Source organism: Beauveria bassiana (genome assembly GCF_000280675.1).
Source record: "Beauveria bassiana ARSEF 2860 unplaced genomic scaffold BBA_S00004, whole genome shotgun sequence".
Lineage (NCBI taxonomy): Eukaryota > Fungi > Ascomycota > Sordariomycetes > Hypocreales > Cordycipitaceae > Beauveria > Beauveria bassiana.
In genome coordinates, this window is record NW_007930839.1 from 708,427 (window position 1) to 730,093 (window position 21,667).

General features: G+C 53.4%; 8 protein-coding genes across 8 annotated transcripts in view; 4 read left to right on the forward strand and 4 right to left on the reverse strand.

Annotated features, from left to right (window-relative positions):
* Nucleotides 1-1,080: 1,080 nt before the first annotated feature.
* On the forward strand, nucleotides 1,081-2,328 carry BBA_02015 (uncharacterized protein; the record flags this gene model as incomplete). Its single annotated transcript, XM_008597112.1, has 1 exon — nucleotides 1,081-2,328. One exon carries the CDS (start codon nucleotides 1,081-1,083, stop codon nucleotides 2,326-2,328), a length of 1,248 nt encoding a protein of 415 aa, XP_008595334.1.
* Nucleotides 2,329-2,595: 267 nt separating this feature from the next.
* BBA_02016 (uncharacterized protein) lies at nucleotides 2,596-6,297 on the reverse strand (the record flags this gene model as incomplete). The annotated part of the gene is made up of 3 exons (XM_008597113.1): nucleotides 2,596-3,126; nucleotides 3,205-3,431; nucleotides 3,507-6,297. 3 exons carry the CDS (start codon nucleotides 6,295-6,297, stop codon nucleotides 2,596-2,598), a joined length of 3,549 nt encoding a protein of 1,182 aa, XP_008595335.1.
* A 2,299-nt stretch (nucleotides 6,298-8,596) lies between these two features.
* Nucleotides 8,597-9,640, forward strand: BBA_02017 (glycoside hydrolase family 18; the record flags this gene model as incomplete). The annotated part of the gene is made up of 1 exon (XM_008597114.1): nucleotides 8,597-9,640. One exon carries the CDS (start codon nucleotides 8,597-8,599, stop codon nucleotides 9,638-9,640), a length of 1,044 nt encoding a protein of 347 aa, XP_008595336.1.
* A 135-nt stretch (nucleotides 9,641-9,775) lies between these two features.
* BBA_02018 (ABC transporter) lies at nucleotides 9,776-14,454 on the reverse strand (the record flags this gene model as incomplete). The annotated part of the gene is made up of 5 exons (XM_008597115.1): nucleotides 9,776-10,466; nucleotides 10,520-10,648; nucleotides 10,695-11,141; nucleotides 11,204-14,356; nucleotides 14,432-14,454. The coding sequence occupies 5 exons, from the start codon at nucleotides 14,452-14,454 to the stop codon at nucleotides 9,776-9,778; spliced, it is 4,443 nt and encodes a 1,480-aa protein (XP_008595337.1).
* Nucleotides 14,455-15,592: 1,138 nt separating this feature from the next.
* Nucleotides 15,593-16,732, reverse strand: BBA_02019 (uncharacterized protein; the record flags this gene model as incomplete). The annotated part of the gene is made up of 1 exon (XM_008597116.1): nucleotides 15,593-16,732. One exon carries the CDS (start codon nucleotides 16,730-16,732, stop codon nucleotides 15,593-15,595), a length of 1,140 nt encoding a protein of 379 aa, XP_008595338.1.
* A 751-nt stretch (nucleotides 16,733-17,483) lies between these two features.
* On the forward strand, nucleotides 17,484-18,101 carry BBA_02020 (mitochondrial seryl-tRNA synthetase; the record flags this gene model as incomplete). The annotated part of the gene is made up of 1 exon (XM_008597117.1): nucleotides 17,484-18,101. The coding sequence occupies one exon, from the start codon at nucleotides 17,484-17,486 to the stop codon at nucleotides 18,099-18,101; it is 618 nt and encodes a 205-aa protein (XP_008595339.1).
* Nucleotides 18,102-18,227: 126 nt separating this feature from the next.
* On the reverse strand, nucleotides 18,228-19,019 carry BBA_02021 (nucleoside diphosphate kinase; the record flags this gene model as incomplete). Its single annotated transcript, XM_008597118.1, has 7 exons — nucleotides 18,228-18,427; nucleotides 18,477-18,542; nucleotides 18,593-18,637; nucleotides 18,689-18,747; nucleotides 18,801-18,844; nucleotides 18,909-18,939; nucleotides 19,003-19,019. The coding sequence occupies 7 exons, from the start codon at nucleotides 19,017-19,019 to the stop codon at nucleotides 18,228-18,230; spliced, it is 462 nt and encodes a 153-aa protein (XP_008595340.1).
* Nucleotides 19,020-20,992: 1,973 nt separating this feature from the next.
* The window catches only part of BBA_02022 (uncharacterized protein), a gene marked incomplete at both ends in the record, with an annotated part of 1,919 nt that continues 1,244 nt past the window's right edge, over nucleotides 20,993-21,667 (forward strand). The window contains 2 exons of the mRNA XM_008597119.1: nucleotides 20,993-21,049; nucleotides 21,114-21,650. Coding sequence (XP_008595341.1) covers nucleotides 20,993-21,049; nucleotides 21,114-21,650 — 594 coding nt within the window. The remainder of the gene's footprint in view (nucleotides 21,050-21,113; nucleotides 21,651-21,667) is intronic.

Here is a 21,667-nt window from a genome sequence, read left to right on the forward strand (position 1 = left end):
TGATGGTTGCGGTCACTGTCCATGTCACGAGGCAAAGGAGAAATTGACTTGAGATTTCGCTGAGAGGCTTTGCTTGATACATACACAGACTGAGTCATGAAGTGAGAAATTCGAGAGTCAATCTAAAACATGTAAGAAATAATGTAGCAGAAAGTACGGAGTACAGTGTCTTATATTTCGGCTGTTGTATGTTCGTCACCTGCTTGACAGCATTTCCTGGGGTCGCACAGATTGACAATATCGAGGGTCAAGACATTGTTGACTCTGACAGGCGTGAGCATTCTCACGAGATCATCTCAAAGAACTTTTGCTTCCGGTGGCAGCATCAAATATTTGCTTTTCATGCCCGCGAGGGATCGTTTTCCAGTGAGACATTGTGCATTGCTCGAGACACTGTAGTGTATTCCTTACAAGGTTGCCAAAGTTTTATTGAGATTGCCCGGATTTGAATAATTTTTGCAACTTGCAGAAATACCCGCCGAATGAATGCCCACCATCGTTCTAGAAGGTCCTGCGGTTCATCGGGTGACTTTCCATGTGCTCACAGAAATGTACTTGCTTGGCCACTCACTGTCCATTTTCTTATGGAGTTGATTTTGCACCTGATAGGTATAACTATAAAATAACTATTAGTACCTTAGCTTAGTATTATATTAATAATATTATTAGCTAAGCCTTTAACTTATTTTAATATAATCTTATTAAATATTTCGCAGTGCAATTGTCGTCGCACTATGATGTAATAGTTAGTTAGCCTTGCAAGTCACAAGGCTGAGAAGATGGCTAACAGAGTCTGCCACGTTGGCGCTCCAAGGCTGCGAGCATCATTTTATTTTTATCCAAGTATCGCGATAGCCTGTGTGCTTTTTTTAAAGAAGCTGCCATTTGCCTTGTTCGGAAGGAAATCCATCGACAAACTTTATTGTGCGACAGACTTGACACCTACACCAACTAGTTAGACGGCTCTGCAGATCATAACGCCAGCATTTATTTTACCTACATCATCGATTACAAGCCCCAGTCTAAAACTCCAAAAACTATTTCAATACAATAACGTATCCGGGAAAAAAAAAAAAAAAGATGGCGAGCTCGGTAGAGCAGCAGATTCGCAACGCCGGAGAGCGCAACAGCCAACTCCTCGAGACACTCGCCAGCACGGACGGCGCGGCATCAGCACTCGCCCAGCACCAGCGCTTCCAGCAAGATTTGCAAGACCAGCTCAAGCAGTCCAACCAGCGCCTCCAAAAGCTCCAAGCCCAGCGGCAGAGACGTCTGAGCGAGCACGAAAAATACCGCGACAGCCACGTGCGTCGCTTCATGTTCAAAGCGTCTGGAAAACGCGAAAAGTTTGCCCAGCGCGCCGAGGACGGCGAGCGCGAGTATTTCAAAGTCCTGCAAGACGCGCAGCAGGAGCAGAGCATCCACGCCGCCATTACGGCGCAAGCCCAGGAAGCGCAGCGCGCCGAGGCAGAGCTGCAGGCGCACGCGGACCAGCACGAGGCCGCGCAGAAGGAGCTCGACGCGCTGTACGCGCGCATCTTTGACGGGCCGACGCCGCAGTTTCCAGAGGAAGACGCGCGCGAGCAGCGGTACATGGCGGCGCTGCATGCGCACGGCCGGACGCGCAGGCGGTTCGACGCCGAGACGCAGGCGGTCGCGCAGCTTAATCTGGCGGACCGCGCCATGACGCAGGCGCTGTACGAGGTTGCGCAGGCGCTGGGATACTCGCGCATGGACATGTTTGGCAGCGGCGGCGCCATGTCGGACATGATGGAACGCAGCCACTTGGCGCGCGCCGACGGGCTGGCGCGAATGGCGCGCGCCCACGCGGAGCGGGCTCGGCGCGTGTCGTCGAAGGTTGGCGAGCTGCCTCCCGTGCGCATCAATCAAGGCAACATCATGTCCGACGTCTTTTTTGATAATATAATCACAGACTATGCGTTTCACCAGGAGATTCGCCGTGGACAGCAGGAGCTGAAGCGCTGCTACGATAGTCTTCAGAACATGGGCGACGCGGCTGATGCGCGCAGAAGGAATCTTGAGGCGCAGCTGGGCAGGCAGGTGCTGGAATTGAAGACGGCGAGGGCGGACTTGCAGCGTGCGAGGGAGGAGGTGTTTCGATTGGTGCTGCGGAGGGAAGCGAGTGGTGGTGGTAGTGGTGAAGGTGGCGGTCATGGGACAGGTGACGACTTGGAGATTATAGGCGTTGCCGAGGCGCCACGACGAATAGACTCTTTGCCTCCGGCTTACGATGTGGTTATGGAGGGAGACGCCGCGCCGGCTTACGATGCTGGGAGTGGTTCAAGTGCTGCACTGAACAGGTCATGATGGGCAGCCACTGGTGGTAAACATGTATTTGTAGTAGCTTTCTATACCAACGCCCAACGCCCTCTGTCATAGCATTGATTCCTGAGATTACATCTTTATTTCAAAGATTTCTGATTATAGTCAATCAAGATGACACGTAGAGTCCTAAAAAAGGGCTTCTGGTCCGCTGATGAGCCTTCTCTTGTAAGCATTGGAAATCGTAAATCGCCCATCCTGTAAACGCTGTAAACGCCCTCAAACTACGACGGCTGTGACATCTTCCCTCTGCTAAATGTAAAGGGGTGCCTGCGGTGGGCCGCCAGCCTGCTCCCGGTCTTCTTCCTTTTCCAAAACGACGACGCCCTTTTCCAGAATGACGGTGCCAGTGCGTTGAGGAACCGGTGATCCGATTCGAGGACGGCCTGGTCCATCGGCGGCTTCCTCCTTTACCGTCGACCTCTGCCTCCTTTCAGCCCTCTTGGCCATGAATGCAAGAAACAACTCGATCCCGCTCATAAACTGGCCGAGCGCAAACACAGACATGAGGCCCATGCCCAGAGCCACGGCCAGCTCAAACGGCAGCACGGCGCGGGTCAGGCAGAGCGTGACGCTGCTCAAATCTGCAAATCCGGTAATGACCGTGGGAAGTAGCAATGCTAGGAGGATCTGGTTGCAGGCGTGCGAGGCCCACGTCACAATGTCGCGCTGCTTTTTGGCGGACGAGGTTACAGAGTCGCTGGGCGTGAGGTCTGCGGGCTTGGCAAAGAAGAAGAGGGCAAGAGCGGCGATGGTGAAGATGAGAGTAAAGAGACTCAAAATCTGCGATTCCAGTCAGTTGTCAGTACAAATGGGGGAGTGCAATTTTTGTCAGAGAGGGAGGGGGGCATGGAACTTTACCCCATGGGCTGTGCGAAAGTGACCCTTGGACGCACCGGCCAGAATGCCAAACACGAGAATCAGAATCAAAGACGGTGGCAGTACAAACAGCCGAAGAAACCTGCTCGTCTTTGTAGTCCAGCTGCTGAGAGGACTCGGGATCTGAAAGTGTGCAGCGATATTCTGTAAGCTAGCAACGCTCAGAATGAGAGGCCAAATCACGTATAAGGCAATGATGGCGGTTCCAACTGGTTCGGGCAAAGGTTAGCTTTTAAAAAAATCCATAGAAACCCGGCTGTAAAGACATGGCAAAGCCAACTTACTGTGCAGTACCAAGAATGCTGTATATTTTGCAAAGGAAGACCCATTGATGCTCAGCGTCGACAGGACGTTGAAATCAGGCTTCCCCAGATTCTCTGCGAGTTGAGTGCCGTCGATAGCAAACGTGTTTCCCTGCGACTCGACTTGAATCGTCCCCATTGGGATCAACGACTTGAGAGTGTCGAGCGTGTTGCCGCTTGGTGTCCCACCAGACACGGTGCCGCTCTTTTGAAGCCCAGACGCAACGAGCAGCAAACCCGCGATGCCGTCGCACGTCAAAACGTCGACGCCCTTTTGCCCAATTGACGAAATGGCCGACGCATCAGCAAACAGCGTCAGGTTTATCGGTGGCGAGGCACCGTCGTTGTTGTTATCCTGGCGACGATCAAAGACGGCGAGGTCCCGCCTTTGCGGGTTGCTCGAATTGTCTGTGGGATTGGCACTCGCACTCATGCTGCGCGCAAGCAACTTTTGCACCGTCAAGACGCCCGACGTTCCCAGACCCTGGCCGAGTCCTACCGCCGCGCCACTGGCAGAGTCGTCAAAGTCAACCTTTGTTTCCGAAACAGGTCCCGTGAGCGCCACGGTCTTGCCGCTGACAAGGGCGTTGATCCCGCCGAGGGCCTGGACACCGTCTCCAGCACCGGTGAGAAGGCCTCTGGCCAGACCGTTGGCTAGGCGCGGAACGTCAATGTTGCTCAGGAGAGAACCGGCGCCATCGGTGCCATTGCCTCCAGACAAGCTCTTGATGAGCTCGCCTGCGGTATCGTTTGCCAGGAACCGCGACACCAGCGCTTCTGCAAAGCTTTGCGTGAGGCCCTCGGCATCAATGTCGCCATTCTGCGGCGATGCCTCCTGCACAGACGTCGCCGCCTCAGACTCTGGCTGCAGGCCGAGGCCAACCGCCGCACCGGTTCCTATACCTTTTCCGAGGCCAGACGCCACGGGAGCCGCGAATTTTGCCACGAGGCTTCCGGCATTCTTGGTCAGGCCGCTAGTGAGCCCACTGATGTTGAGTTGGCTGGTAAGCGCGTCGCTCAGTCCAAACGCAAATGTGCCAGCCAGCTGCGGTAGATCCTTTATAGATGACGGCCTTTCAGGCGGCGTAATGGCTTTCGCGCTCAGATCCAGGCCCTTGGCGAGGCCCAGCCCCAGGCCCGATCCGACGCTCGAGACAGTCGCGCCGAGATCAACGGATGGCAGGGCAGAAGCGAGATTATTGGCCTGAGAGGTCAGGTTGATCTTGTCTGTAAACGAGTTGCCGAGTCCAAAGGTAAACTTCTCCACCAAACCTGCAACGTCTTTCAAAGAGTCTGGCAGAGCACGAGCACTGATGTTGCTGCTGCTGCCGCTGCCGCTGTCCGCCGACCCGGTCAGCCCTAACCCTGCAGACGCACCGCCGCCGAGGCCACGGCCAGCACCCATGACAATTCCTCCGATATCGAGATCCGCCGGCAAAAGGTTCGACACGCTGACGCCGCTCGTGTTGAGGGACTGTGTCAGGCTCTTGCTCACGCCAAACGCCAGCGTGCCCGCAATCTTGGGAAGGTCCGCCATTGACGGCGCCGACATCCCCGACGGCGTGCCAAAGCCGCTCGTGTCGTTTTGCGCCAGCTTGAGCCCCAGCGCCGCGCCGCTTCCTATGCCGTCTCCCACGCTCAGCGCGGCAGAGTTGAAGTCAATCGGCGGAAGCATGGCGCCCAGGCTCTGCGCGCTGACATTGAGGCCCTCGGTCAGGGCGTTGCTCAAACCAAACGCAAACGTGTTTGCAATGCCGGCAATGTCTCCGTTGGATTTTGGCGCCGGCGGCTGCTGCGCCGCACTGGCAAGCTTGAGCCCGCGCGCGGCGCCCTGGCCGATCCCGGAACCGGCGCCGAGAGCAATGCCGCCGACGTCGAGCCCCTGCGTGGGCAGCAGCGACGACAAGCCGCCCGCCCCTGTAATGTTGAGGCTCGACGTCAGCGCCTGCGTGGCGCCAAAGCCCAGCGCGCCGATGCTGTCGACCAGACCGGACCCGTTGAGCGACGGCGACACGTCTCGCTTCGTGAGGCCGAGACCCATGGCACCTCCGTTGCCGACACCGGTGCCCAGCGACGCCGCAATGGAAGCAAGCGGCGGCAGCTGCAGCAGATTGCTGTCCACGACGGCTTTGAGTGCCGTGGCCGTCAGCCCCATGGCGGCGCTCTGGACAATGGGGTTGAGTCCGGAGCTCGTCATGCCGTTTTGCTGCGCGACCTGCTCGCCAGTGGTTTTGGAGTTCTGCACCGTCGTCAGGTTCAGCGCCTGCGCGGCGCCCTCACCGATTCCGACGCCGCCAAAGAAACCGGCGCCGGCGAGGCCGTCGCCGGTGGCGTTGAGAAGCTTGCCAAAAGCTTTACCGGCAACTTTCGACATGGCATCGGCGATTGGTCCTCCTGCATCTCCTCCGTCTCCTTTGTCACCTCCAAAGAGTTTTCCTAGACCCCCAAAGAGACCCCTTCTCAGATTCGCTGACTCGTTGGTGGTTTGCTTAGTCGAACCATCTGTGCTGTGTGTCTCTGGGGATTGTTGCTCTGGCTTGACTGGACCTTGCTCGGGTAGAATTCCCGACAGGAATCGGGCGAGTATGCTCTCCTGTTCTTCGTCGTCATGGCTGCTGCTCCGTCGAACGGTGCTCCTTTTCAGCTCGAGGCGGTGTAGCTTGTTGGTGTTGTCATTAACGTTTTGAACATGGCTGTCCAAATCGTTTGAGAGCATTTTCAGCTCCGAAACTCCATATCTCTTGGCCGCTTCTCGGGATGCATCGCTAAACATGCTGACCAGCGCCATGTACGTCCTCCGTAGTTGAACATCGCCTATTTCGGGAAATTGTGTGAGCGACTCCACGCTGCTCGAGCGGTCAAACTCATCATGATTCGAGGTTTCCTTGGCCAATGTAACTCGTACTGTACCCAGCAGCAAGCAAAGACCACACACAAGCAAGTAAGCTGCTCGAAGTAGCCTTGTACAACCCATTGTAGAACCGAATTAGTGACTTTTTCAAAGTGATGATGATGCGTCGGCCGGCGACGGGCTGGTTTCGTAACGTCAAACAGTTTTCTGGCTGGTCGTGCAAAAGCAAATGCGCAATTAGAGTATCGCTTTTTTCAACCTTTGATGCTCTTCATGGACGAGCGGAGCACTATAGGCGCGCAATACTGTGCACGAAACCACAATTCTTTCCTTCTCATGATAATCACAACAACGCATTGAAGCGCCATCATGTCTGTATTTGTAAAGTATGGGCAATGAACCACGACAGATAGGCGAGCTGCGCGGTGTTTCCAGCTTCCGTGATATTTTGGGCTGAAACACTGGGTCCGTGTTTGGGAGTCGCGTAGAATCGTGTTTCAATGCAGTAAATCAGCGTGTCTATTGCACCTTGGCTGTTACCCCAAACCCCATTTTCCCGTCCGGGTTAGGGAATTGATGCTCGAAACGAAGTCGCATCAAGACCCTGCCAAACCTATCCCTTGGGCTAGAGCCCGAGACTTGATGCATATCATCATGCGAGACGATGGGATATAATGCCTGCTGTACAGCCCATCATGTCGTCTCCGCTGCAACTGTCGTTCTTGACGATTCTTCTACATAGTAGGCGAGCTTGGTAGCGTCAACAGATAACGTCAACAATCCGCTGGTCGGCGACACTCACAACTCGGCTGTTTTGGCACTAAACCGCCACATCTTGAAACGATGCCAACACAACAGCGATGACATGTAAAACTGAAAATGCTCCGTATGAGTAAGCAGAAGCATATTAATTTCCAGCACAGCTCATCTTCCATAGTTATTAGCTGCAATATCATAACGTCAATCTCAGCAACTTCTATTACCCCAGACTTGAACCGCGGCATCCACATTTATCAAGTCTTGAGTGTAATAGCACCACTCCAGTTGTTCTTTTCTGTTTAATCAGGAGGAAAATTCGAAATGTCTCAAGTTTGAAGTCGAAGAGAAGCCCCACAATGGTCATGCGCAAGCCAAAACGTCCACCAGACAGTTCGAGCGGGTGCCAAGATGGCAATTCACCCCAGATCTCTATGAAAATCGTCGTCTTGATGCCTGCGGCGTTCCTTTGGCGCGCTTGTCACGATCTGCACCGCGACGGCCTGTCTGGCTTTGCTTGGGTCCTTTGCCAGGCGACTGTCCGCATCCATTTCCCGCACCGCCTTTTGTAGCGGATCAAAGAGAAGAAGTGAGCGCATCATGGAGCCGGACAAGGACGTAACCAGTCAGCGAATGAAGAACCTAAATAAATGTGATGGTGCTGAGAAAAGGAGAGGAAGCTATCTGGAGGTGGCTGGTGATGAGGGGTATTCTCGCCTGAGTCAGCCAGTGGCAGGCCTTGCCTGCCAGCGCCACTTCCATCCTGGTCGCTGTAATAAGGAGCGGTACTGCTGCGGAGGATGAGACGCTGTCTCGTCGCGCTGTTGCTAACAATTCACCCCGTATAAAGGGGGTGTAAGGCAAAGTAGGATGAATTATTTATTAGCGATTAAGAGTGCCAACCAGGTAAAGATATACAGTGATCTCTTACCGATGCCACAATTTGTTCTTGTTTCGGATTTTCTTGTCGTTTGTTTTCTGTTCCATTGACTTGTCCCACCAACTTCTCTGTTCTTCTTCTTATTATTCACCCGGACTTCTGATTACGATGATACTTGAGATACCTGCGATTTACTAGTTTTAGAAAGAGGGCTATATTTTGGAATGGTGCACAGTGGTTCGTATAAATTTATGGCCAGATAAATGACCAGTGACGGGCGCCACAGTTTTTAGCGCTCAGTTACTGAGTTAGCGCCTTCTTCTAGCGCTAATATCGACGAGCATCCATCTTCCGTAAAGCGGCGTGCTGGCTTTCCAAGTTTGGTCATTCTTAATTACTCCTCTATAAACTTCCATACACTTTTATTATATTTCCTCAAATCTCGAGTTCGTGTCCGTGCAAGGCACACTCTCCATCCTCAAAGCAGGTGGGGGGGAAAAGTCGCGGCAGTAGTTTGTCCTTGGCTGGTCCCCCCGCGTCAGGCCCATCTTCACGCACCTTCACAACCGTCAAAACCTCGCGCCAATGTCGCCGCTGCCTCTTCGGCCGTCGCCGCTGCCGCGGCTCATCACATACTACCAGACGCTTCACGACAACGACGGAAAGTCCATTTCCATCCTGCCGCTGATTACGCAGCCCGACATTGCCGTGACGCACGTCATCCTCGCGGCGCTGCACATCAACGAGGACCCCGACGCGCTCACGCTCAACGACCACGCGCCCGACGACCCGCGCCACCAGACGGCCTGGGCCGAGCTGCGCGTCCTGCAGGCCGCCGGCATCCGCGTCCTCGCCCTCCTCGGCGGCGCCGCCAAGGGCACCTACGAGCGTCTCGATGGCAGCCCAGACGACGACCCGTTGGCCCTTGCCCGCTTCGAGCGCTACTACGCGCCGCTGCGTGACCTTGTCCGCGCGCGCGGCCTCGACGGCCTGGATCTTGACGTCGAGGAGGACATGAGCCTCGCGGGCATCGTGCGCCTGATTGACCGCCTGCGCGCCGACTTTGGCCCCGATTTCCTCATTACGCTCGCGCCTGTCGCCGCGAGCCTGCTCGACCCGACCGCCAACCTCAGCGGCTTCGACTACGAGGCGCTCGAGGTGCTGCGCGGCCGCGACATTGCCTGGTACAATGCGCAGTTCTACTGGGGCTGGGGCGACTTCTCCACGACCGTCATGTACGACATGATGCTGCGCAAGGGTTGGCCCCCCGACCGCCTCGTCGTCGGCCTCGTCACGAACCCGGACAATGGCACCGGCTTCGTCGCCTGGGACAGCCTCCAGCAGACACTCTCCATCCTGCGCCGCCGGCCCCACGACTTTGGCGGCATCATGGGCTGGGAGTACTTCAACAGCCTGCCTGGCGATCGCGACCGGCCCTGGGAATGGGCCCGCACCATGACGGCCATGATTCGCGCGCACTGCACGACGCCCGTGCCGCCGGTGGACATGCCGCCGCGGGCAGAGCAGGCACATGCTGCCGTGACTGGTGCGGATGTGGATGTGCCGGGTGGCAAGGAGCCAGAGGTACCAGCGCCATTCGATTACTATACGGATGAGGCGGAGGACTAGCAGATTGCATATCCAACGGGGATGACTAGCATTGCGACATTTTGGGGGAAATCACAACGCGGAAATCGGCAACAACGAGGCTCATGAATATCACATGTGTAATGAAGATGGACAACCCATGTACATAATATCAAACTAAATCTCCTTCAAGCTCCATATCGCTCGGAACTTACTGGCAGAATCCTGCAACAGCAGCGACGGCACGCCCTCTTCCACAATTCGCCCGTGGCGGAGCACTGCGACGTGGTCAAAGTCCGAGGCAGCACCCAGGCGATGCGCAACGCAAATGATCGTGCAGCCATGAAACTCGGTTTTGATCACTTGCCACATGAGTGACTCCGTCAACGTGTCCAGGCCTGTGTTGAACTCGTCCAGAAGCAGCAGTCCTCCGCCTTGGTTCGCTGTCTCGTGGTTTGCCCGCCTCTTTAATCGCCGACGAAGAATGGCTCGCGCGAGGCTAAACAGCTGCTTCTGGCCTCGACTGAGCGACCCTTCTTTGAGCAGCGCGTCTAGCCCACCGCGCGCGGAAAGCGTGTCCCATAAACCCACCATTTCTAGCGCATAAATGCAGTCCTCGTCTTGCTGTGTCTGTGGCCTGGCCTCTGCAATACCCGCAAGACTCAGTTCAGACAAGCTAAAGTGGTGCTCGAGGTTGTCGCGTACAGTGTATTCGCTGGTCAAGAAGAAGGGGAACTGAGGTAGGGCTACGATGCTATCGCGCAGCTTGTTACGATCGACACTGTCTGGTGCGACTCCATCGATTTCAACAGAACCAGAATGAGGAGTGATGAAACCTTGCAAAAGAAGCAAGAGGGTTGATTTACCACTTTATTCCATCATTAGCAAAAATTGACAGCATCCACATAAACCATGACATACCTTCCGGTTCGACCACAAATTAGCATTCTCTCGCCCTTCTTTACCTGAAGCGACATGGCCTTGAGAGCATCATCGGGATCTTCGGCCTCCACTAGGGCAATTTCCTTTCCTGGGTATGGTTTGCTAGTTCTTTGAAAAATTAGTCCAAGCTTGACTGAAAAAAAGCGCGACGTACTTGTACGCAGCAGAGACGCAATCCAGCTGAACTGCCCCTTCCGCAGGCCAGCTTTCAGGAGTGGACATTTTCTGCCCAGGTTCATGCTCTGGAGGAACGCCACCTTGCAGAAACTTGAGTCTGTTCAAAGCCACGGCTGATGGTTGAAGCGCTGTGTAGGACTGTATAACACCCCCGAGCATTTCAGCAGCCGACATGAAAGTGACGAGGGCAACACCGACGAGTCCAGTGCTGGCAGGCAGCCGGCTTGCAATGCCAACGAATACCGAGGCAACCATGGCAATACATAAATTCAGCATCATTTTGAGCCATGTTTGGAGCATTGCAGAGAGATATAACGATTGTTGCGATTTGTCGAGAAGTTGGTCGTTGAGTCGAATGCTACTTTCGGACCATCCAAAAGCACGAATGGTGACCAGGCCGTCAAGCGTCTCCTTGAAATGTTTGCTACGACGTGTTAAAGTCTGCCATGTGGAAATGTATATGGCTGATGAAAGGCAAGAAATTACTTGAGAGGATTGCGTCCTTCCGTAGCAATAGCCCTGAGCTGCACGGCTGCCCTGACGAAAACCCTTTGCACCCGCAGGAGGATGACGGAGAAGAACGGGTAGCCAATGAGCACGGAAGGCGATCCAAGAACTATCAAGATGAATTGAAACAACGCGATGAAACCGGAAGCAACAGTGTTTCCGACCGAATTAGTAAATTGGCTGTCGATGATGTTCATGTCTTGCGACATGTATCCAGTGGGAACCGACGAGTCAACTGTGGTATAGTAGTCCAACGACGCCTGAATAAGCGTCTTCAAAGCCCCAAAGTGCAGTTGCGAACTTGCCTTGGGCCCCATCACAGTACTAGTATAGGTAAAATATACCAGCATGACTAGGATACAAGTGATTTGTAGAGCCCAAAACGTTGCAAAGTATAGCCTCTCTTTGGATGCATCTCCTTCTGCCGCAATCCAGATCTCCAGCCAAAGTGTTGAGAACGTGAACAAAAATGCCGCTGCAATCGCAAGCAAAAAGAAGACGAAAAAGGTGCCCGAACCGACTGCAGCAAAGTAGAAACTATAGTCGTCGCTGTGGCCTGGCGGAACCATGGGCAGGGTACCTGACGTCGTCTTTGCCGCAGGCTTTCGACCCATGCCGACATTATGAATGTATTCCGCAGTGTTGACTTGTGAGGATGCCTTTGTCGTAGACAGCGAGGCTTCGCTGCTCTTCTCAGCAGGCAGCTGTGCTGGAGGGCCAGACCAGGTTGCCTGGCCATCCTTCAAAACCAAAACTTCGTCAAATAGATCAACAAACATCGTAGACTGGCAAGTGAAAATTACTGTAGTGTTGAGTTTTCTGAGAAACCCTTCCGGCCCAAAGACAGTGAGCGCAACATTCTGCGCCGTATGGGAATCAATACCACTAAGGACATCGTCGAATATTGCCACAGCTGGCTCCGCGTACAGGGAACGAGCCAGCGATATTCTCTTCTTTTGGCCACCACTCAGTGCAGCCCCCTGGCTTCCGACAATCGTTTCGTCGGCATTGGCGAGAGATTCAAAATCCGCTTGCAGCTGACAGCTCTTCACTACTTTCTCGTATAGGGCCGCTTTGAAGGGAGCAAAACCAACAATGTTCTCCCGAATCGTGCCGTTGACCATGAAAACGTCTTGGCTACAGTAAGAAAGTTGCTTTCCACGGTGCACTACAACTTGACCTTGCCTATGCTTAACCTCATCCAAAAGCCCCAGGCAAAGGGTTGTCTTACCAGCTGCAACCGGCCCCACGACGTAGTGAAAGACGCCAGGGGACATTGTAAGATTTACATTTCGCACTGAGAATTTGTTTTCGTCCCATCCGAAGCTAGCATCAACCAATTCGATAGTGCCTGGGGCCACGGTGTTGGCTACCTCATCGCGGTATGCTATGGGGATCTGTCCATCATCGTTTTCGGAGTCGAGGAATTCTTCAACACGTCCAACGGAGGTAATGGCGGCCATGACAAGCGGGATACACTGCAAAATATGCATCATGGGGTTCGAGAGGAGGCCGATAAATGCAAGGGATGTCATGACCTCGCTCATGGTAAGGGACTTGCGCGCGATGGTGAATGTTACGATTGGACAGAATACCGTGGGCACGAAAGCAATGGTTGCAGAAGCGGTGTTGAGGAGTCTGAACCGGTTGCCCAATCCAATCTCGCGCTCTCTAGATATTTGCACAACGCGGCCAATCTGGTTACCCAGGCCGGCCATTTTGATAGAGGGTAGATTTGGAAGGGCAGAGGATATCAAGCCCACCCGGCTTCCCAGAGCTTCCATCCAGGCATCTTGTCTCTTCGCAGTGAATCGACTGGCAAAAGTGGAAGCGCTTGCCGACATCAAAACCACAGCTAGCGGCGCCATGAAGGCCCAGCCAATGCGCTGCTTCAACAGCCAGCTAGCGAGAATGATCTCGAGCACGCAGATCCAGAACTCGTGAGCGTTCTTGACACCAAACTGGATCATATTCATCTCTGAATTCATCATGCTGAGTACAGAAAAACTTTTCTCCGAAAACACTTTGCGTCGCACCGTTTTCTGGTAGAGAGCAGGCACAAGGCACGAGCGCACTTGAGCAACTGCGCGCTCTTGATAGTACCCATATGTGCTCGTCGCCATGGCATTTCCGACATTGAGGAACAGCATGATGCCGATATAGGCAGTTGCTGTGCCAGCAGATAAATATGACGTGGTTTGGCTCAGTTCATTCAGAATGGAGTTGATAAAGAAGGGATGGGCGAATTTGAATGCCGACATTGTAACACGCGGTAGCACAGGCGCCACACAGCTGACCTTCAGAGTCGAACCAAGGGCACGAGCTGCTTTCCATCCTCGTACCCGTTCTTGTCGTATGGCTTCTTTGGATTGAATGGCACGGTAGTGAGTCATAAATCGAATTCGATGTATTTCCGCTCCCAGATTCTTGTCGAGGGGGTAGAGGTCGTCAGGCCCAATATCATGTCCGTAGGCATACTGGATCAAGTCGTTGAGCCACCACAAGAACACCTTGCCCAATGCTGAGCTCGAGGATATCTTGTCTTTCGAGAAGTCTGGCCAAGCGGTCCGTATCGGTTTGCTGGTCATCTCAAGGCCCAACAGGACGGCCGTGCAAACAGTGATGGCTGCGTAGATCCCTGTGAGAGCGGCCGGCGCCTGAGTCAGCCAGTGTGTGCGGAACTGCACTACGGAGCAGTTGAATGATGCGAACAAGAAGATGGTGATTGTATCCGAAGGTCGCGTCGTTCGAGCGTGCGCCAGGCGCGAGTGGAGGATCAAGATGGCGGCGGATGCCATGGACAGGACAGCAGAGAGGGCATCGTACCGGCCCCCATAGTTGTCGAAGAAGAGTTGAAAGTTGAGGTACGCGCAGTACAGCCCAAGAAGAACAATGGCAGTGAATGTGTTGGCCAACAATAGGTGAGGTGCGTGGCTGCTAGCAGACGTCCTGATCAGTCTTGCCATGCGTGTTGTGGCAACGACGATGAAGAGGACATTTGGGGCAATTGAGAGAGCCAGCTGTTCGAACGTTTTCGTAAAGTCGAAATCGTCGCGACAGCCGACCACGAGCGGGCCCCACCAGTCGTCGTTGAGGCAGCTCATGATACGTGTTTGCGGCGCGCGCTGATGGCTGTGTCACGTTAAGTGAGTTTTGGGGCCTCAAATTGTCGCCGTGATGCAGGAATAAATAGACTGAAGGGCATACCTAACGGGCTCACTGCCTATCATGACGAGTCATGTTGACGCCTGAACGGTAACAGCGTCATGCAGAGTAATAAATCAGTTTATAACGAGGCTGACAGGCAGAGGCATCACGTACTACCTGGCAAGTGGGTAGCCAACGAAAACGGACGCCGAAGGCTCCTGCGCAACTGACGACAACTATGAGTAGTACAAACATTATCTAGAACATCAGACATGCCTGCTCCCTGGTATCTGCGTGCTCGCCGACGCTTCAACGTGGTCCTCTACGGTGTGAACTGCTCGCTATTAGCCGCTGAAGAAAAAGCAACCCCCCTATTCCCGGCGTCGATGCACCCTCGAAAAGCTGAATCTCTGAATACAAACGATCTCAAGCAAATTGTCAACATCGAAATATTACGCGCAAGGCAACAGCAACCAGCTGTTGGCCGGTGGTTTGAGAGCAAAATGGCAATCCGCAAGCCCCAGAGGCTGCCAATCGTGATGGTTGTGATCGATGCCTCCCCAGTCAATGGAAATGTCCAAACCGCCCCGTCGCCCCAGTACCAGCCTCCGATCACAAGATGGCCAATAAACAGAGGCCAATGTGTCAATACTCTTCGAATGTGACCCAATCTTGTCAAACACCGGCTGTATGACCTCTGGCACGCCAGCCACCGCTGCGGTTATCCGACGTGCATCTCGCCAGTGCACTGAGCCAGTGGTGGGACGAAAAGGCGTCAACCAGGTTCGAAAGGGTTGCTCGGACAGGCTGAAACCATTATCTGACCTGTCGTACAGATTGGTTGGGCGACTCGGCAACTGGGCGATAAGAATATATGCAAAAGAAATTGTTTTTTTCTTAAATTCATATCCGCCCGGTCTCCTTTGTTGTCGCTTGCCTGGCCTGGTTGGGGTAAGCCGCAGTCCGACAGTTTTTGGTGATCCACAATGGGAGAGGTACATAAATATACACGCAATGGCTTAATGAGTTGATGTACCTCGCATCTGAGTAGCTGATCGGTGAGTGGCAACCAACGGGTCGTGTTGATCGGGATAAAAATGTAATTTCCTCTTCTAATAGAATACATTAGAAAGCTAGCTGCATTATCCGTCGCAGATTCTCAAAATGGATTGTAAGCTATATCAATTGTCACCCCTGGTGCTGGCCAGGCGTACCCACGACTTAGAAGCAAACCACCCATGGGTCGCAAACGGCCTGGACATGATAGTTGTTGTATTCCGGGAACGTGCCCTTCATGGCCTCGAGAATAGGGTCAAAGAACTCAGAGTTGAATCGGTTGGTATCGCAAGATGAGCATGGGTTGGCAAGGAATGTATCGTACTTGGTAGTGTACGACAAGTGGCCAAGCACTTTTTGAGCAGCAACGTCGGTCGCAGTGAGGTTGAGCGACTCAGGCATGACAACCCAACTCGGTACTTGAAGAGTTCCGTTTGTTGAAAGGTTGGTGCCGGGGATGATGGGGTTTTGGTTGAACCAGAAGCTGTTCATTCCAACGTCTCGCAGTGCCTTGATCAGCTGAAGGGTCATGTGTGTGTCTGAATCAATCTGGATGCCAGAGCACTCAAAAGTCATGGTCCAACCATCGCCCCGGAAAGGGCTGCCAACGCAGTTTCCGGTAATTTGATCCCAGACAAAGTTGTTGATAAAAGCATCCCAGTTGTTGGGCCAGTTGATGAATCGTGGGCTCAGAGCAGCATCAACGCTGAGTAGCTTGCTAGAGGAGGATTCAGTGGGAGTGGGCTGTTGGGTAAAGTCGGAAGTGCTTGGGGCAGTGGTGGAAGGGCTGGTTGTAGTAGGAGTCATATCGGAGGGACGATCGGGTGGGGAGTTATTACTGTTGCAAACAAAGGCGGACCAGCAGATGGCATCGTGGTTGGCAGTTTTGTTGACGGCTGCACTGATGGGTCTTCCGTGGTAAGACCAGCAATTCAATGTCTCGCCATCCTTTTGGACAGCATTACCGGCCTTGAAGCCCTCGGGAGTCTGTTCCTCGACATAGACACTCCAAATATCGCCATTGGGCATTGTCTCGGTAGCTCCAGATGGGTTCCACGGATAAACGCCGTTGCCAAAAGGAACCTCAACGGCCATCTCGGGTGCCCCCGGATACTTGTTGACTGAATCTGGCCACTGAATAGACTTGTACCAGTTCATCTGGCGAGAAGTCGACCATGATGGCTGATCTTTGTTGTCACCAATGCCACAATCGCAAAGGACCAGGGTCTCCTTGTCGGTCTTTTGAGCGTTGCTCAGAGACGCGAGGCCATTGATAATGGCAATTGCGGTAGTTAGCTTGAGCATGATGTTTCTGCAAACAAAACGTCAGTCAGATCCTTTTGGAAGCTGTAATGTTGACTTACCGTTGTGCAAGCGTCTTGGATGCCCCTGAATGTTGACTTGATGATAGCAGCGTATCTGGGAGATGAACGAGTCGAGGCTGAGAAAAGGCAAAGTTTGATGGTGGGAAGTTGAAGGAGAATATTCTGATGAGGAGACTGATGTTTTAAATTGCTGCCAAATCATGTTGAGGACTGCCAGCTGGTAGGCAACGCTGCCAGCTGGCAACGTCCGCCAAGCTCGCTTGGTTGCCGGCCGTCAAACATTGCCAGCCAGTCAGGGTGCAGAACACTTCGATACAAGTATCAACGATCTCACAGTATTTATAATCAAGTTGTGCAACCCGAGGAACGGTAGTGTTTGAGGCAAATTTGCGCTGTCTGGAACTGGTTAAAGGCTGACGGAAGCCAGCAATGCAGTATTGACGAGGGTCATGATAATCAGAGCCGTTAAGCGTCCCGAGCCCGACCGACTACCTACCATGCGCTGGCTGCCAAGTACAAAAAAGCAGCAGGACTACAGGGGAAAGCTACACATAAATAGCTGAGCTCCATTTGACTCTATTTTCCTGACTTGCTTGTTACTGCTGGCTTCCATTGATCTAGTGGTGGACCTGCAGGGTATGTACATCGCACGCGCACGTTAGCTTCAGCCGAAAGATTCTTCTCCATCATCCCGACCATAACCGGGGAGCACCCTCGACCCGCCATCGAAAATGTTCCGCCGCCAAATTCTTTCGCATCGACAAAACATTCTGCGGCGGCCGGCGCTCATCAGACAAGCGAAGCTGGCGCCAGGACGCTGCCGATCTACCGAGGCATCCAGCGCGTCCAAGATCGACCGCATCACCTCGAAGCTGCCGCGCCGACTGCAAAAATACACGCAGGGTCTGCGCAATGCGCCCTTGTCCCATGTCGTTTCGTTCCTTATCCTGCATGAGCTGACGGCCATTGTACCCCTGATCGCACTGTTTGCCTTGTTCCATTACACGGCGTACGTGCCGCTGACATACGTGACGGATCACTTTGGGGGCTACGTCGAGGCCGGTGTGTCGCGTTTTGAAAGATATTTTCGTCGCAAAGGCTGGTTTGGATTTGAAAAAGGTGCTGCTGGTGAGGATGGGAAGTCGGTGCAGGAGACTGCAGGGCAAACGCAGGATGCTGTGAGCAAATGGCAAACTGGTGATCCCAAGTACCGGATTTTAGTGGAGGTTTCTCTGGCCTACGCGGTCACAAAAGTACTTTTGCCTTTGAGAATCATTGGTAGTGTATCGGCTACCCCCTGGTTCGCCAGTGTTCTTGTCAATCTGCGCAAGGCTGTATTAAGAAGATAATGAAATCACGACACCAGTCTCAAGGCAGCTCCTTTTTTATTTTGTCTATCATGTTGTACTTGGCAATGATTTGGATATATCCGAGATGCATCGGCACACTACTCGAAGTTTGAAAGATGGACGAGCTTAAGCCTTCTCGTAGATCCAGTCGAACTGGGCGGACTTCCAGTTGATGAGGTCCTCCTTCTTGAACCAGAGCGCAATCTCCTTCTGAGCATTCTCGACAGAGTCGGAGCCGTGGCAGACGTTGCGGCCGACATCAATGGCGAAGTCACCACGGATGGTGCCGGGGGCGGAGGCAAGGGGGTTGGTGGCACCGAGGATGGCTGGCAAACGTTAGTCGTGGCCCAGGGTAGCTGACACAGAGGTACTTACCACGGCCAGTCTTGACGGCATCACGGCCCTCCCAGACCATGGCGCAGATGGGACCAGAGCTCATGTCTAAGACTATGTTAGTGGAAGTTTGGTGTAACAGTATCTATCGTTCATACACTGGATCAGGCCGGGGAAGAAAGCCTTCTCCTTGAGGTCGGCGTCTATGGCCATGTTAGCATTACGACCTAGTGTTCTTGCCCGTGGGCGCTTACAGTGAGTCTCAAGGTGCTCCTTGGAGGGAGAGACCAGCTTGATGGCAACAAGCTTGAAGCTATCCGGGTGTTTAGTGTTTGTGGTATTTGCATCGCGGGGTAGGGCACCTACCCGCGGTTCTCGAAGCGGGAGACGATGGGGCCGACAAGGCCACGCTATTTTTCTTGTTAGATATGTTGCAAGTTGGCATTGCAGATGAGACAATCAGTCAGTACATACCTGGACGCCATCGGGCTTGATAGCAATGAAGCTATTGCGGTGTTAAAAATGAGCGGTGGTGGGATGGAGGGGTGATGGCGGGGTCGGCGCTCACGTCTGCTCGGTAGACATTTTGGCTGAGGAATCGGGTGATGCCTGGAAGAAAGGGGGTTGTATAGAGGGCGGTTGGGATTCTGAAACGATTGAAGAGATCCTAGATTCAGACTTCTTGTTTTGAATCGGAAAGAGGAGAAAACCTAATCCAAGTAGTAGAAAAGGTAGCAGAAAAATTGGTGGGGGCAGGGTTACGGTGAGAGGCTGCCATAGTGGGCGGCTCAGGCCGACCTGTTTGGTGCTGCTGGCGTTGGGAGCGGGGTGCTCGTCGTCTGCCATTGTGTATTTACACTGTACGATGCAGAGAAACCTGGGTAGGTACGCGTTTGTAGACAGCCGACGGGCTTTGAATTTGTTGTTACGGTACTGGAGACTACACTAGGTTGCAGGTGCTCGATGAACTAGTCAATTGAGAGTGTGAGCGGACAGAATACAAAGCAATGATGGTAAACGTACACTCGCGTATCAGTATATCATGGCGTCGTTCCCATGCTGATCTTGGTCTTCTGTCAACAGTACACAGTCTCCTGCCACGAGCTTGAAGCGGCAGATCTCACACAGTGCACAGACCAGACGCTACGGCGGAGCTTGGGCCCCAATGCTGTAGCCGATGTAAGCGTTACAACGAGGCTCCCTTGTATCGGTTAGTTGAGTTTAACGGGGATGTCACGGCAATTACTGTTTCTGCCTGCAAACTCAGGCGTCCATGACCAGCACAGCGCATGGACTCAACGGCTCTTATTTTCAACGGGACGCTACGCCACGAAATAACATCACAGGCGCCTGGTTCAGCGCATCTGCATGTAAAATGAGCACGCATGAATCCATGTACTCGACTTGTCGGCCAATTCACAGAAGAGGTCAACTCGATAACTAGATTCATTGCGCCACTGCGATGATCTCTTGTGATAGTCTATCGCGTAGCACATACCCAGAAAATTTCCGATGGCTTCTCGCGATGGCGCCCCCCCGGCGATAGTGCCCTGGCCCAGCCTCCCTTGTTTGCCAGTCTGTCGTCCTGTCCATCCGAACATGACGGGGAGGGCGATACAAGTCGATGGGTCTAGGCCCTCTTATAGCCAACGGGGTGACAGTAGTCGCGGAGTCTTTCCCCGGCAGGTACCCGTATTTCGAAAGGGGTGATTTGCAACTCCCGTCCCCGCTAGTTACGCGCCGATCACAAGCTGAACTATTGCCAGACTATTGACAGGGACATGATATGAGCGTATACGAATATAAAAGGCAAAACGAGAAAAAAAAGCAGGGAATGAAAAGAAATGCACACCGTATCGAAAATGGGGAGAAAAGAGGCGACACTACCCACAGAATAGGAGCCCAAGAGGGAGAAACTGAGACACAATGAGAGACAAAAGAAAAACCTTCCGTCGGAAAAAGGAACAAAAAGGAGGAATAAACAAGAACGATTGGACCCTGAGCATTGGAAAACCGGTAAGCGTCACTCAAAATAGCCCACGGCACTAACGGTGCCCGGTATACCGGTTCAGGTACCGGTGTGATGAGCCTGGAACCACACCTTGGCAGCCTGGCAGGTGACAAGTGATAGTAAGCCCATTCTAATACCAAGGCAAGGCTGCTCAGTGCTTCTTAGTTGCGCACGGACTGATTGCCCATGAACAAACAGAGCCATGTTTCAATGTAATATGTAAACTGCAGTCTGTTAATTTACATCAGTTGTGGCGTTTGATATGTGATGGCAAAAATCGTCCTCGGCAACGTAAAGGGGCATGCTCTGGCCGAGGAGGCTCTCGCAAACTCGCGAGGGTATGAGGTTCGGGTCGCATCTTAAAAGGAACAGCAATCCTCTCCCCTCCCTAGAGCCATTGTTTCATCAGCAGTGCAGCCGTCTATCTCGTTGTCTTTGAATTTTTCCTTCTTTTGCAACTTCTGTTGCCACCACCACTCGTTAATATTTCACTCCCTTGGTTTTGATCTTCCTTCAGTCACTTGTTTACGACGCACGCACATAAAATATGAAGCTCACTGCTGCTCGCGCCGCTCTTGGCGCTGTCGTCATTGGACGTGCTGCTGTAAGTCTGACAACGACCATCTGATGTGCACCACCCCTCCCCTCATGCACTAACACACAACCAGGCCCACGGCATCGACCTGATCAGCGTCCCAACCAACCTCTGTCTCGGAATCCTCGGTGAAGCCGAGTGCAAGCAAAAGACCAGCTCTGGAGGCCTCATCTCCGTTCCTGTCAACGCTTGTGTTGCCGCCCTCGGCAAGATCAAGTGCGACCAAGTCTCTGGTGGTAACAATAGTGGCAGTCTCGTCAGCATTCCTATTAATCTATGCGCTGGTGTTCTTGGTGAAGCCGAGTGCAAGCAGAAGTCCAGTTCTGGTGGCCTCGTCTCTGTCCCCGTCAATGCCTGTGTTGCCGCTCTTGGTGCCGCCAAGTGCGACCAAGCCTCTGGTGACAATAGTGGCAGTCTCATCAGCATTCCCGTCGGCCTGTGCGCCGCTGTTCTTGGTGAGGCCGAGTGCCAGCAGAAGTCTACCTCCGGCGGGCTCGTCTCTGTTCCCGTCAACGCTTGTGCTGCCGCCCTCGGCAAGGCCAAGTGCGACCAAGCCTCTGGTGGTGGCGAGGGCAGCCTCATCTCTGTTCCTGTGAATGTTTGCGCTGCCGTCCTCGGCAATGCTGA